Genomic DNA, 15,683 nt, shown 5'->3' on the forward strand with positions numbered 1-15,683 from the left:
AAGTGTTAACTGGAGTATTTGTTTTAAAGATTGATTGATGGGTTGATTGATTTGAGGGTGATATCAAGAGAGAGTGTGCACGAGGGCAAACATGCACAGGGAGAGGGAGAAGCGAACACCCTGCCGGGCCGGGAGCCTGATGCCCCCATGCGGGACTCAATCCCACAACCCTGAGATCGTGACCTGAGCCGCCCAGGTGCCCCAGCTAGAGTGTTTTTATTCTAGTGAAGCACAAGATCCAATATGGGGATTTAGAAAGGGAAGAGCAGCAAATTGAGCTCTGCACCTGAAGACGTCTTATCACCTGTCTTGAAGGAAAGTAATTGATCTTTGATCCTTTGATCTTATAAAATCGCATCAGGTCGTGTGAGTCAGCTCTCCAGCAGAATGGCAGAGCTATTATGAATCCCTGAGGGAAAAGCAAGGGGCGAGGTAGGAGAGGATCCTGAGAATGACCCGAAAGAAGGTTGACGGAGAAATGACGTCACAGGGTCATTAGCAGAGGACGATAGAGTTCCAGGGTGCCACGGAAGCTCAACCGATTTTGTAGATGCCAAGAATGGTGCTGAGATCCGGGTCATTGGGTTCGGTGGGGTGCTGGGCCGTGATGGCCTTGGGGAGCGATCCCACCGGCATGCCGGGGCAGGGTCTGAGGAAACGGAAAAGGCAGGCAGCCGCCAGCTCGGGAGGCCTTTGTCTTGGCACCAGCCAAGTAAATGGCTTTCAGAACAGGGAACCTGTGCACACGTTTTAAACGAAGTCTCTGGAAAGGGAGCTACTGCTAGTAAGAAAGATACACATCGCTGTCTTGACATTTGCAGAAAATCCTGTTTTGTTTCGGATGATTCTTGATAGCGTCTTCTAAATGTCGCTCTTTTATGAAAGGAAGGATTGGAGGTGCTGGTTGGGGTTCCGTCTGTCAGGTTTTGGCACCTGGTGGCCCAGACGGTTGAGCGTCTGCGGTCAGCTCAGGTCATGATCCTGGGGTCCTGGGATGGAGCCCCCACATCCCAGGGGATGTGCTCACTGGGGAGCCTGCTTCTCCCTCTGCCTCTGTCACTCCTCCTGTCTCCTCTTTCTCTCTTTCTCTCTCAAATAATAAATAAAATCTTTAAAAAAAAAAAAAATTCCAGAACAAGGCCAGGGTCAAATGGGAGAGGACTCACAGTTAGGCCTGAGGTGCAGTGAGGTGGTGGCAAAGCTGGCCTTCCCCCAGCCTAAACAGTCTAACCTCCCCCCCCCCCCCCCCCCGCCCCACATCTTTCCTTTCCCATGTCTGGCTCCATCGTGGCCAACTAGCCTATTTCCCAGGACTGGGCATCCTCAGCAGGTACTGGAAGTAAAATGTTTGCTAATAAGGGTTAAGGTAGGAACTCTCCTGAAGATATTTGCATGTTTAAAAGCACCCCCCCCCCCAAAAAAAAATAACACCTCCCTGCCCAGTGACAAGGCAAGCCCTGATGGTCTGGGCCCAGGACAAAGACCTGTCCTGTCCCCATTCTTCCTCATGACTCAATATCCACAGAGCTTGGGTCTAAGGAAATATCCTCGTTGCTGAATGAGATTGGGTCCATTTTTTTTTTTAACTTTTTCACATTTCTTCAGATGTTCCAACATTATTTATTGACTAACCTGTTAAAATACCCCATAGATTTGCAGTGTAACCTTTACTATGTCCTAAATTCCCAAACGTGTTTGGGTCAGTGCATGAGCCCACTGTTCCATTTCACTAATCCACCTGTCAGCTGAGGCTCCAGGCTCGGTCTTTGACTCACTGTCGTTTTACAATATGGTTTGAATATGTCCTAAGGCCGGACCACTCTCATTCTTTTTTATGATCCTTCTGACCGTGCTTACGCGTTTATTTTTTCTATGTCTGAGAATCAGCTGGACTAGTCCCCCTCTTCAAAAACATCCCAGAAAACCTTGTTTGTATTTCATTGGGTTGTGATAAAATTGTATTTTAATTTAGGAAGAATTGATGCCTCTGTAATATCAAACTTCTGTATCCATTCAGGCCTTCTTCTCACGTATCTGGAGGCTGTCTTTCTGTAGCAGCCTGTGAGGTTTAATCCTAAATGTTTTATGGCTTTTGTGGCTATTATAAATAAGATGATTACTCTGATTACGCTTTCTGAGTGTCATTCATATCTAGGAAAGTTTTTTTTTTTTCTTAACCACTTTATTGAATTAACTCTCACTTCATAAGAGCTTTTCAGGCAATGATGTCATCTGCAAATAATCAGTTGTTTGTAGGGCCAAAAAAAATTCCATTGTGCAGTAGTCACTTCAACTCGACCCTCACACATCCACAGACGTGATGCATTTATTATTCTTTAAGTTCTTCTTTATAAGCGTGGCTTGTAAAGTATTTCAAACATACAGAAAATTATCAAACGCTGAGATACCTATCACCCAGATTTAAGATACTTTTTTTTTGCCATAATAATACTCTCAGATCATTCCTCCTTCAACAAAAAAAGCCTGATGTAATCCTGCAGACGCATCTACAGTATCTCCATCCCATCTTCCTCCTCCTCTCCCCAGAGTAACTCCTGCACCGAGAGGGGTGTCTGTCATCCTGCACTCACCAGTGCATGCGTCTGTGTGTGGTTTCGGTGTTTTCAGAACGTGTGCACGTTGGATGCAGTTGGAAAATGCCGTCCTGATTCCAAAGTAATAAATATAGGCCCATTATGAAAAATCCCAACCTTTAGAGAAGTTCGAGGAGACGGAAAGTTAAAAGTGATCCATAGTAATGTTTCTGAGAAAGCTACTACACACAGGAAGGTAGGTCATGTTTAAGCCACGCTGTGAGGCCGATAGTAGGACCGAACACTATCTGAAGTGCTTAACCAAGGAAGGCCTTCCTGGGGGAATGACTGAGGTATGTGTCTGCCACCATATCCTGTTCTCTATCTGGGTGAAAAAGAAAGCGAGAAAGGAATCTCAGCAGAGGCTACTGGGACTCTGGGTAGGGTTCAACAGGGAGACCCGTCCTTGTTTACACCGCAGAGCAACAAACTTCTATAGGTTTGATTGCCGCCCCTGATAGCAGCCGCTGCTTGCACAAAGCAGACAGCCTTGATGAGCAGCTGGCAAACTTGGAGCACGTATAAGACAATCAGAGGAAGTCTACATATAAACGTCCCCATGCAAGGAAAGGTGGTTTTTCCATTTGCCCTTTTCTGAGCAATTTAACTTCCTAATTACATGATCCAGATTGTTTCAGAGACTATGTAAACCATATGTTTGTTAAATGATAGAGACAAACATGGGGAAGTCTGATTAGCATCAACTTCCCTCAGGAAAGGGGTGGCTTTCCCTAAGCCTGGCTTAGCCTGCGTTATCCTTATTGGACGCGGGTAAGGAAGCCGAGGAAGGGAATAGTGTGCAAGTAGCCGCGTCTGGCTGTGGGTTCTCTCCCCTTCTTTCAGCTGAGGCACATAGTGTGATGCAGAGCTCTCCTTTGGTGGTAGCATGAGCGAGTATTCAGCGGAATGAATGTCCTCCAGTATTTTTTTTTAAAAGATTTATTTATTTATTTATTTATTTATTTATTTATTTATTTATTTATGATAGAGAGAGAGAGAGAGAGAGGCAGAGACACAGGCGGAGGGAGAAGCAGGCTCCATGCAGGAGCCCAGCGTGGGACTCGATCCCGGGTCTCCAGGATCACGCCCTGGGCTGCAGGCAGCGCTAAACCGCTGCGCCACCCGGGCTGCCCGTCCTCCAGTATTTAGCAGATTCAGAGAGGAGAAAATACAGTTATTTTGAACCTTTATGAGAGTGAGTGTGGGAGTGTGTGTCGGGGCGGGGAGAGTGTAGACGTGCTAGCCAGAGGAAGTTGCTTTTTAGTTTTGTTCCATTGGGTTGAACATTAGAGGGTGAGAATAAATAGTCAATTTATTTCGTTACTGTTAAATGAAACCAGGGTTTTTTTTTTCTTAAAATATAAATTTGTTGAAAGAGTAGTGAAGATGTCGCAAACATTATTGATTATGTCATGAAGACGTTTACAGGTCTAAATGAAATAATGGTACTGGGTGATGGCTATTGAATCTGGTAAAAACAAAACCAAACCACGTTTCCTGCATCCTGTTTTGGATTCAGGAGCGCAAACAGTGGGGCAAGTCCCCTGTTCGGGCACAGTCAGTGACACGGATGTGCAGGTGTGTAGAAGCGGATACCTCGAGGTGAACTCACATAGCTATGAATAGAGTGGCCACAGTTCGTCTTCCCAACTGGACATCAGGCAACAGGCATGAATGAGGTCACACGGTCACCCCAGCTCTTAGTGCTGTTGTGGTTGTCATTGCTTAAGAGAACAATGAGAAAAAAAAAAACCACTTAATTTTTCTGCTTTTTCTGGCTTTCATTGTTCCCAAAGGATAAAGATTCAGAGCATCAGTGAAACACACTCGCAGAGTATTATTTGTATCTATACAAACACTGGGGAAAAGAGGAACTTTAAAAAATTAAGAGAAAATTAAGAGGAAAAGAAAGACTGAACTAGTTTATTACATGCACATTTACGTAGCTTTCCTGGGGTCTCTGGGTCTTGAACTCTACTGGGGACCACCAAATAGATGGAACCACTTTAAGCTGATGACGGTTTGGAACTTGAGTCATCTCGAATGATGGCTTTATGGCAGATACAGCCCTTTACCTTTTTTTTTTATTTTATTTTATTTTTTTGGAAATATGAAGAATATTTGTGCAACGTCATTGGTTAGGGCATTGTCTGAATACTCCTATTCACAACATTAGGATGCTTGGATTTCTCTGAGGAAACAAAAAACTATTTTTAACTGGAAATGAGTGTCTTTGACTAACAGGTCATCTTGTTTAACTTTTGTGAGTTGGACCAAAAGAAGTAACTAGGAGGTAGAGAAAGAGGATGATAACAAAGAAGCCCTCGTTCATCTTGTTCTTTCTCTTGTTTCAATGTTGTTGAGGTTTGCTTTTTGGTTTTCGGGTGGTTTTTTTTTTTTGCTTTTGTGTTTGGCAGTTTGGTTTTTATCCTGAGTCGTGTGCCGTTAAATCCATGCTTAAGAGATCTAGATAATATTAGAAACTTTTCCTGCTCTGCCAAAAATTGACTGCTTTGTTTCTGGTAAACAAGATTTTATTTATTTATTTATTTATTTATTTATTTATTTATTTAACCTGGAGTTGTCTGGGTGGCTCAATTAGTTAAACATCAAACTCTTGATTTTCAGCTCAGGTCTTGATCTCAGGTTGTGGGATTGAGCCCGCGTCAGACTCTGAGCTCAGCAGGGAGTCAGCCTGAGATTCCACCTCTGGCCCTCCCCATGCTCATGTTCTGTCTCTCACTCTCAAATTTGTGTGTGTGTGTATATATATATATATATATTTATTTGTAAAATGTATTATGCTGCTTTCTTCTTTTTATAGAAACCATGTGAACTTTGATAAACCGTATTGTGGTGTGAGAAATATATATATATTATTTTTTATATTATAAAATATATATTTATATTTTATATATATTATAAAATATATATTATAAAAATATATTTATATTTTTATATAGGATACATAAAATATAAATATATATATATATATCTTATATATCCTAACTCCTGGCTGTGTTGCTCTGTAGGGAATCTCAGAAGAGCTTTGGAAATGATCTTGCCATGTGAACTTTTAATTAATACAGAGAATTACCCTAGCAACAAATGAGACAATCAGAAGGCAGGATTTTGCTTATCGTTCATAACTGTTTGCTGGGTTTTTTTTTGGGGGGGGTATCAAATTAAATTTTGAAAAGATTTTATAAAGTTGTCTAAGGAGAGTCACAAGGAAGTGGTTGACAGGTGGAAATGTATAGCATTGAATGAAATAAATTTTAAGAAATCTTTTTTTTTTTTTAAGATTTTATTTATTCATTCATGAGAGACACAGAGAAAGGCAGGGAACCCGATGTGGGACTCGAGCCTGGATCCCGGGATCAGGACCTGAGCCCAAGGCAGACGCTCAACCACTAAGCCAGCCAGGTGTCCCAAAATTTAAGAAATCTTGAGCAAAATAGCCTATCTTGAAATTCCTAGTATAATTGACTAGGCACAAAGAGTTTCCTTTTCTTTTAGTTCCTCGGAGTTTGTACATTTACACTGATTCTTAAATAAGGTAAATAGTCAATTTTGTTCTTAGAATATATTAGAATATATTGAATAATCATCCATTTATTCAACAGTTATTCCTTGAGGTCTCCCATATTCAGCTGCAGGAGACAGATGCAGGCAGAGTAGAGGGAGGGCCCGATCTAACCAGGGTTGGGATTTGCCAAGGAGTGATTGCAAGGAGTGGTTTTAACTACGTACCAAGAAATCCAAGCTGGGTAAGCTAATAAGCATGAAGGAGAGGACGCAAAGTAAGTGTTTAAGAACAGGGGGAAGGTGGTGGAGTCTGTAGCCAAAGACTGGTTGGGTTGAGGATTAGAAGAAGAGGAGGCGAGTTGTAGAGACAGATGGTTGGAGAGGGTGCTTGACATTGGGATTGCAGAGAGGTTGCGGTCGATGGCAATGACAAGGTCTCAGGTGTGATGATGGTCGGGTGGGAGGGCAGAGGGTCAGATGGTTGGGAAGGGGGGGAGTAAGGAAATGAGAAGCCAGGGTAAGGGGAGGCTCCCCTCCGTGGAAATTCAAGAAAGTAGTGGTGGAGAGAGACGGTGAGCCAGTGACTTAACTCATAAGGGCGGACGACTCCTAACCCATCCAGGAGTCTGTCCCCAACTTTGATTATGAGATCGAGCCGGACAGCAGAGCTTCAAAGCTCAAGACTTTTGGGGAGGAGGAAGTGATCCTTTTCCAGCAGCAGCGACGAGACCCAAACCCACAGAGAGCCTCCAGGGGAGGCCAAGTTTTCTAGCGAGAGCCAAGTTTCTGTTAAGGCAGGAAGGTGAAGGGGCGGGTTCAAGGCTAAGGATGAAGATTTATAGGATTTTGCTGGATTCCTCACAGGGATCCGTTTTGGGAGGACACAGTAGAAAGGGTTCAGAAACCAGTCGGGGGGAATGAGGACTACTGGGGCTCTGGGGCGCAGGCAGGGAGAGCGAAGTCGGTGGGTGCCGCTGGCCCCTGAAGCAGGTGGGGGGGCGGCGTGTGTTGGGAGAGGAGGAGTCTCCGCAGACCCCTAGGGCTCTTCTTCCGTCCTGTGCCTAGTGGTTTGGACAAGGCTGGGGGTGAGCCCTTGGTACCCAGAGCGTGGGCAGGTCCGGGACGCCCTCCCTGCTTGTGGGCCACGGGAGCACGGGGGCAGCGGGCCCGTCCGAGCGTCACCACCCCGCATGTGGGCCTCACTTGTGACCACAGCCCCAGGATAACGGAAGGTGAAGCTACGCGTTCAGATTCCCTTTTAATACTGCTTTTAACTTAGCAAATGACAGAGAAATAGTAATTCCCAGGCTGCCTTTGGGAAGGGGCTATTGATTCATAAGCAGCGTACGGAATTCAGATTCCAGGTCCTGGTGTGGGTTTTTTTTGTTTTGTTTTGTTTTTGTTTTTTAAATAAATCCTTCTCTTCCTTTCCTTCCCGCCTCCCTCCCCATCACGTTCTCCCCACACTGCAAGTCGCAAGTCGCACGTGACTGGAAAACGGACAGTGTCACCCTCTTATCCACGGAGTCGCTGACACGTTCTTTTCCCCTTTCCCCCCCCCCCCCCCCCGCAGTGAAGAAAGTTACAACGTCAACGATTATTCCTTAAGAGATCAGCTGCTGGTGGAGTCTTGTGACAGTGAAGAGCTTAATTCTTCTCCAGGGAAGAACAGTTCTACGATGCTCTATTCACGACAGAGCTCTGCCAGCCACCTCTTCACCCTGACGGTCCTCAGCAACCACGCGAGTGAGAAAGTGGAAATGCTGCTCGGGGCCGAGACGCAGTAAGTCTGTGCAGGGACTGGGCTTCCGAGCAGCTGCTCTCACTGTTCCCTGCCTGTTGCCCTTGGCCTGAGACGCCCTGAAAACAGCGACGGGAGCCACTGGCTCTGTTGTGCTGAGCACCTACTATGCGCCGAGCACTGGATCCGTTGCTTCCCCGCAAGCTCATCTTTCCGTTGCGATGCCCTCTGCGTCTTGAGAGATGGAGGTTACTACTTTCATCTTCTTGAGTCCTGGCCGATGCATGGTGGTGCTTGAGGTGGCGTGCTTTTGTATTTAGAGAGGGCTTTAAACGCCCCTTCATTTTAATCATCGGTGAAGACATGACCCATGAGCCATGGGTAGTTGACACCTGGTAGTTTGAGTCTAGACCATGAGTTTTCCTAGATAAGAGGCCGTTTTGCAATCCCCTCCCGTCAGCCAGACAGCCAAGAGCCCAGTGATTTCTATCAGAAGAGACACCCAGTTTGGGGAGACCTTAATGAATCCACTTTCCCATCAGAGTTGCTGCAGAGGCTGCCTAAGCTTGCCTGCGGTGTGCATCTGTGGCGGCCCCGGGGGCGGGGGTGCCGTCCAGCCTCACGCTGGACAAGGGCAAGGCAGCTTCATCTTCAAATCTAGTCCTTTGATTTGGCCCGTTTGGAGGCAACGGTTGCCCTGTGTATTTGCTGAGAAACTGGAACCCTCCCCCGGAAACAGTCCTCACAGGCAAGTGTTACGTTGGTGGAGCAGGAGGAGAGGAGGGTCCCCCGCTCGTTGTCCCCAGGGATCCTGACATCCCTCCCACTCGGGTCGGCCAGGGTGTAATCAGAGTGGGTCAGCAGCTGCTGGGTAACAACCCTGGGGCTGTAGCAAAGTCTTAGCCAAAGTGGAGCCACGAAGGTATCTCTGGCTCCGGTGAGTATTTTAACAGCCTCCCTCAAAGAGAGACACCGAAAAAGAGTGAAATTATAAAGTGTCCACCGAAATCGTTTCAAAGGGGCCGTTTCATCTCTTTTGGCGCTAGATGTGACTCTTCAAAGGCTGAAGGAGACCGAGAGGGACAGGTTGATGTAAAATCTACTTGGGATGTGAAAATAGCCAAAACGGAGTATTCCAGATGAACTTGAGAGTTAGCAGAGGGAATGGGCAAAGGAAGCTTCATCCTCTGTGTTTATTCATAAAACAAAAAAAGACCTTTTCCTGAGGTCCCAGAGCACTTCCATGGAATTGCTAGAGCCCCGCTCCTCCGGCGGGTGTGGGTGCGGGTGCTTGCGGGTCTGTGCAGGTGGACAGCAGGAGCCTCGTGCAGCACCTGGGCTCGGGACGGCCCTTCTTCAACCCCGAAAGTGATTAAATCCCTTGGCCAGTGAAGACAGACCCGGCCTTCCTCTGTTGGGGGGAAGTCTCTCTTAAAAAGAGAATTTCGTCTGTTTGAGCTTTGGATCTTCTAGGATTTTTTACTTTATCTTTTTATTTATTTTATTTTATTTTATTTTTTAAATTTAAAAAATATTTTATTTTTATTTTATTTAAATTATTTTATTTATTGTCTATTTTATTTATTTAAATTTAAAAAATATTTTATTTTTATTTTTAAATTATTTTATTTTATTTATTTTCTATTTTATTTTTTAAATTTAAAAATATTTTATTTTTATTTTATTTAAAATTTTTTATTTCTTTTATTTTTTATTTTTATTTTATTTTTTAAATTTAAAAAATATTTTATTTTATTTAAATTTTTAAATTTATTTTATTTTATTTTTTACTTTTTAAATTGAAAAACATTTTATTTGGATTTTATTTATTTTATTTGTTTTATTTATTTTTTATTTTATTTTTTAAATTTAAAAAATATATTTTTTATTTTATTTTATTTTGTTTATTTAAGTAGGCTCCATGCCTGACTTGGGAGTCCACGGTGGGGCTTGAACTCACAAACTTGAGATCAAAACCTAAGCAGAGGGATGCCTGGGTGGCTCAGTGGTTGAGCGTCTGCCTTGGGCTCAGGCCGTGACCCCGGGGTCCCGGGATCGAGTCCCACGTCGGGCTCCCCGCAGGGAGCCTGCTTCTCCCTCTGCCTGGGTCTCTGCTTCTCTCTGTGTTTCTCATGAATAAAGAAATAAATTCTTAAAAAAAAAAAAAAAACAACTAAGCTGAGATGAAGAGTCGGAGGCTTAACTGGCTGAGCCGCCCAGCTCCCCCGACCCCGCACCCCCTTCATATATGACTTTAAGGATGAAAACGTCTTCAAAGCTTTGGAGGTTCGTGCTTGTCCAGACCTGCTAGAGAAATCTCCGGCACACGCGGGCTGGGCTGGCTGGTCGTAGTCAGCCGCGGTGGACGCGTTACTGGTTTCGCTCTGCGTTTTCCTTTTCTCTTTATCGAGGGTTGTTTGCTCCCCGTTCGGGTCTTGCCGGATCAGCGGAGCCTCCCCTGTCCCTCTCATACCCGATGTCACCCCCACCTCGTTCCTGACGTTACCCCAGGAGCGTGGGCCGTAAAGGGACCCGCCGGGCCCTTCGTGCCTACCACGGCTCGCTCCTTCCCGGGCACCTGCCGTAGCATCTGTTCACCCTCTTGCCTTCTGACGCTGGCGTGGACGGAGAGGATGTGGGCGGCCTCGGTCACCGAGGTGCTCGGGACATCGCGTCGGGCCGCCCGCACGTGGGGGGGGCCGTGGGGCTCTCTCGGATCCGTGGTTCTCTGATTGAGGGTGAAAGGGGCGGGGGGCAGGTCTCCGTGGGTGGAGGACACCCCCCCCCCCCCGACTCCAACTCAGCTGCAGAGTGAAGAACCGGGCCCTTGGGAGCGCACACGGCCTGGGAGGGCAGCGCTGCTAGGGCCGGAGGCACCTGTCTCCGAAGCAGCACCCGGCTGTTGAGAGGGCCCGTGATCATGTCGCGTGTGGACATGTGCAGGTCAGCCCTGGCCCCGCCTCGTCCTGAGCGATCAGAGTTTTGGTCTGTGTGGACTGTTAATTCTCTTTGCTTCTCAGATTTTGCAAAAACGTGTAGGCGAGGATGGTTTTTAAGTGTCCCCTCTCTTACGCTGTGTGTGGTTCATACGGTCTGTCAGCAAACTGGTTGGGAGAACAGGGTTTTCGCCCCATTCTGGCCTTGTCATACTTGCAGAACTTTGGTCACGTATGTCCTTTGGTTACTTATTCTTCGCTTGGGAAAAAGGGAAAAAGGAAAAAAAAAAAAACATAACTGTTGACCTTCTTGGGAAAACTGTTGTCGGTAGGAAGGGTGTGGCCCTTGGACCCAAGGCCAGGTCACGCTTTGGAAGACGGTGACATTGTGGAACTGATTGTAGCTTCAGTGACATTGTGGAACTGATTGTAGCTTCGATTAGCTGAGAATGTAGCAAAGGGCAGCCCCGGGGGGTGGGGGGGCTCAGCGGTTTGGCGCCGCCTCCAGCCCGGGGCGTGATCCTGGGGTCCCGGGATCGAGTTCCGCCATCGGGCTCCCTGCATGGAGCCTGCTTCTCCCTCTCCCTGGGTCTCTGCCTCTCTCCCTCCCTCTCTCATGAATAAATAAAAAAATATTTTTAAAAAAAGCGGGGGCGGGGGATGCCTGTGGACACAACAGGGCGGTGAATTTCGGGCGTCCCGCTGTTTGAGATACTTTTGGAACAAAGTACCGAGTGAGCGGTGCGGGCCCACTGGCCTGAGTGGCCAGGCTTGACCATGACTTGGCCGGGTCAGGGTCGCCGGGGGTGTCCGACAGGTGGGTGCCTGGGTCTGCGATTTGCGGCGGGAGCGGCGGACACCGCAGGCCAGGGGGCCCCTCCGCAGCCCCGGGGTCGGGCCTCCCCAGCGGCTCTCGCACCCTAGCCCCTCCCGCGGGGCCCTAACCTGTCACCTGAGCTCTCTTAGCCTCCCCTGGTGGCGGCCGGTCGTAACCAGCCAGCCCCCACTGCTGTCCCTAAGCGCGCAGGTCTCTAGGGGAGCCCTGGGCACCCGTGGGGTCCGCGCGGCCCCGAGACCTGCTGCTGTTCCGACGAGCCCTCCTCTGCAAAGCTGCTGCATCTTTTTTTTTTTAAAGATGGATTTACTTGAGAGAGGGAGGGAGGGAGGGAGCGAGTGTGCAAGCAGTGGGGGGGAGAGGGAGGGAGGGAGAGTGTGCAAGCAGTGGGGGGGCAGAGGGAGACAACCCGAGGGAGGCTCCGGGTGAGCGTGGGCCGACCCAGGGCACGACCCCATAACCGAGGCTGCACCCTGGTGCCCCCCGCAGGCTCCCCCGAGCCTCCCCTGCCCCCCCGTCCGTTTGCCGGGTGGGAGGCTCCTCCGTGCGCTCAGCTGTGTCCGTCTCACCTGGCGTGGCAGGTTCCCAGGACGTAGGTTTGGAGGTGAGCCCCTTGCGAGTCTTACACACTCGCGCCCGGAAGCCCGCCTGGCCGCCAGCCACGTCGGCGTCGGGGCTCGGGTGGCTCGGGTGGCGGTCCTCCGGCCACAGGACGTGCATCCAGGGCGCCGCCGCCCTCCCCACCTGGGCCCTCCTGGGGCACCTGGGGGCCTGGGCACGAGGCCCCGAGGGCAGCGGCAGGTGGCGCCCTGGCCGCCTGGGTCTGCGGTGGCATCTGCGTGGCGTTTGGGCCCGAGCGGCCGCGGTGCTGAGACGCGGCGATGGGCCCCGGGAGGGCCGCACGTGTTCTTTGCCCTTCATATTGCAGCTGCAGGATAGGGTCCCCTCACCCCGTCCCCAGGGACACTCCTCGGAACGTGTCCCTCCGCAGGACCTAGCGGCCTAAGGGCTGTGGGCCCGACCCCCGCGTCCTGACCAAGGGCCTTGTCGGGGGAGCCTGGCCTGGCCTCTGCGCCTCCCTTAGGGATCTCGCTGGCGACGGGGAGTACGTGGGATGGGGGGACACTGTCCGCTGTCCTCGTGTGTGACACGCTCCCAAGACCCGTGTCCGCCCAGAAGAGCCCAGGAGAGATGCTCATTTACCTGGAGCAAACCTAGGTCTCACCGGTGGCAGCATGTGCCCCTCGCGGCATCCAGAATCTGCTTCCAGGAGCCCCGTCGGGGAGCTTGGGTCCTCCGGGGGCCGCAGCACCCACCCCGGAAAGACAGGCGGGCAGGCGACAGTAGCGGGTGTTTGGTCATCGAGGAAACAGGGATTGACCCACTTTCAGGGTTTTTCAGGTTTCCAAGGTCCTGGGGTCCCCAAGCAGGGCTCCTTGAGGTCCTGGGATCCCCGAGCGGGGCTCCTCGACGTCCTGAGGCCCAGGGTCCCCCCAAGCGGGGCTCCTCGAGGTCCTGAGGCCCAGGGTCCCCTGAGCGGGGCTCCTCGAGGTCCTGAGGCCCAGGGTCCCCCCGAGCGAGGCTCCTCGAGGTCCTGAGGCCCAGGGTCCCCCTGAGCGAGACTCCTCGAGGTCCTGAGGCCCAGGGTCCCCCCGAGTGAGGCTCCTCGAGGTCCTGAGGCCCAGGGTCCCCCCGAGCGAGGCTCCTCGAGGTCCTGAGGCCCAGGGTCCCCTGAGCGGGGCTCCTCGAGGTCCGGGGTCCCTCCGCCCCAGGAGCGGGACCCCTGGAGGAGGAGGAGGAGGCGCGAGGGCAGGTGCGCGCCGGGAGCGCCAGCACCGTATCAGCCTCGATCCTGCTACGTGACTTTCCAGATCAAAAACCGGGGATGACCCTATCCTGGAGAGATGCTTAAGCGAGACTCGTGACCTCTCGTGAAAGGACTACCTTGTTCCGTATCATCGCAAAGCTTATTATTTAAAAAGTCTCAGTTATTCCTTGAAAAAAAAAACAACTTTTGGCTCTCTTCATTGTTTGGAGCACTTGCACGTGGTCTAAAAAAAACAGTTAAAAGAACTTATTTCAGGAAGGCTCAGGTTGGACGGTATTAGCTGCAAGGGGAGCTCAAGCACCTTAAGGTCTGGATTCGTCGGGTCCGAAACGGTGTGGCTTGGGGGGTGGGGGGGCGGGGGAGGATGCAGACAGACCGACTGCCTCGGAATTTTTTACAGTGGAATTTACTCTTTTGAAATGTGAAATCGGATCAAGTGCACTGAGTATCTTCATGCAACGAGCTGTTGTGTGATCGGCTCCTTATTAAACGTTGAACCGCCGCAGGACAGATCCCAGTTGACCAGTAATTAGCCACCTTCATTCAGAATCTTCTAACAGGGATGACAGGTGTTCCGCCCAGAAGCCCCAGATTATCTTCTTTAAAACAAGATACCTGCCCCCTCGCCCCCGTGCCCTCCCCGACCCTGAAGGCCAGCCCCTAACCCGCCGGGAATCCCTCTCTCGGTTCCCTCATCTTTGTTCAAGGGCCCTGAACCTGGATGTCCCCTCTGTTTAGGAGCGAGCGGGCCCGCTGGATCACCGCCCTGGGACGCAGCAGCGGGAAGCCGCCCCTGGACCGAACCTGTGAGTACCTGGAGGGCACCTGTGCCCCCTGCTGGCCGCTGGCTTATTAGGAGTTTTAAAGATTTTATTTATTCATGGAAGAGACACACAGAGAGAGGCAGAGACACAGGCAGAGGGAGAAGCAGGGTCCCTGCAGGGACCCCGACGTGGGACTCGATCCCGGGACCCCAGGATCACGCCCTGGGCTGAAGGCAGACGCTCAACCGCTGAGCCACCAGGCGTCCCAGGGCCGCTGGGTTGATAGTCACCGGCCACCACCCCTGCTCCCTGCTTGGGAAGCCAGGGGATCTGAATCCAAATCCAAGGTTCACTCTTGTTGTATAAACGTGGCCATTTAATCACCCCCAAAGGCGGGTGCATCAGCATAGGAAGTGCGGGGTGATTGAAAATACAGGATTAGGTTGACCTGTATCGAAAGGCCTCCTTGCGCTGTGAAGCTCTTAGGTTTTCAGCGGTCGGGAGAGGGCAGGGGCCGCACGTGTGAGCCTTCTCCAGACGCTCTGAATCTAAGCGGAAATGTATTTTTTAAAAAAAATTTGCCATCCCTTGTGGCCTTATTTATTGAAGTGATAGCATTGAGGACATGGATCATTTACATCAAGTAAGAATATCCAAGAGGATCCATTCTGCTTGGGGAGTAGGAACCGCTGCAGTCGGGCGGGGTCACGTGCCTGGATGAGCGGCTTCCCCCCGAGATTCCTGCCTCTGGATATTTCTCCCCAGAGGTCAGATGGAGAGAACCAGGGGCAGCGCCGCTGCTCATCCCGCAGCACCCAAAGTCACAGCTTCGCGCTTAGAGCGGCAGCTACCGTGGTCGGTTTGAGCGTCGCCCACAAAGCAGGTTTCATGTTAAAAAACTAAGAGCTGCCGTCGGTGCGGAGTCCCTGGGGTTCCGATTCAGCATTCTGGGGGAGCTGCAGAGCGGCGCCTCCCTGTCCGGGTAGCCGGGGGACAGGTGTCCTGCAGCCGGGCCGGGGCACAGCCTCAGTTTCCCCACGCACAACGGCTGTTGTGTGCTCTCTGGCCGGGCCCGCGGCTCCTTGTCGGGCTGCTGGCTGCGGGGACTCGGGCACCGTGGAAGGCCCCTGGGGCTCCTGGGTGTGAGGCAGCGTTCCTGCCTGGGCCTTGAGGTGCACGGCTGTCCCCGCCGCGCTCAGCGTGTCGCCTTCCCCGTCGCAGCGCTGACCCAGGTGGAAGTCGTTCGGTCGTTCACCGCCAAGCAGCCCGACGAGCTGTCCCTGCAGGTGGCCGACGTGGTTCTCATCTATCAGCGGGTCGGCGACGGTGAGTGGCCCAGCTTGGCCCGGGGCTGCCTCCCGGGCGCCGGCTTCCCCTTGGCGGCACGACTGCTTGGAATGTTCTGGAACGTGAAGCAGTCACGGGGCGACTGGAAGAGTCCCCCTTCCCCGTCCCTC

The 15,683-nt window shown here is 50.7% G+C and overlaps 1 protein-coding gene across 2 annotated transcripts in view; it reads left to right on the top strand.

Moving 5' to 3' along the window:
- Window positions 1-15,683, top strand: part of ARHGEF26 (Rho guanine nucleotide exchange factor 26) — a 112,587-nt gene that overhangs the window by 94,726 nt on the left and 2,178 nt on the right. For both annotated transcript variants that reach the window (XM_072727198.1, XM_072727199.1), the window contains 3 exons: window positions 7,696-7,905; window positions 14,201-14,268; window positions 15,448-15,552. In XM_072727198.1, the coding sequence (XP_072583299.1) occupies window positions 7,696-7,905; window positions 14,201-14,268; window positions 15,448-15,552 (383 nt within the window). The remainder of the gene's footprint in view (window positions 1-7,695; window positions 7,906-14,200; window positions 14,269-15,447; window positions 15,553-15,683) is intronic.

The sequence above is a fragment of the Vulpes vulpes genome, chromosome 11, assembly GCF_048418805.1.
Source record: "Vulpes vulpes isolate BD-2025 chromosome 11, VulVul3, whole genome shotgun sequence".
In the NCBI taxonomy this organism is placed as follows: Eukaryota; Metazoa; Chordata; class Mammalia; order Carnivora; family Canidae; genus Vulpes; species Vulpes vulpes.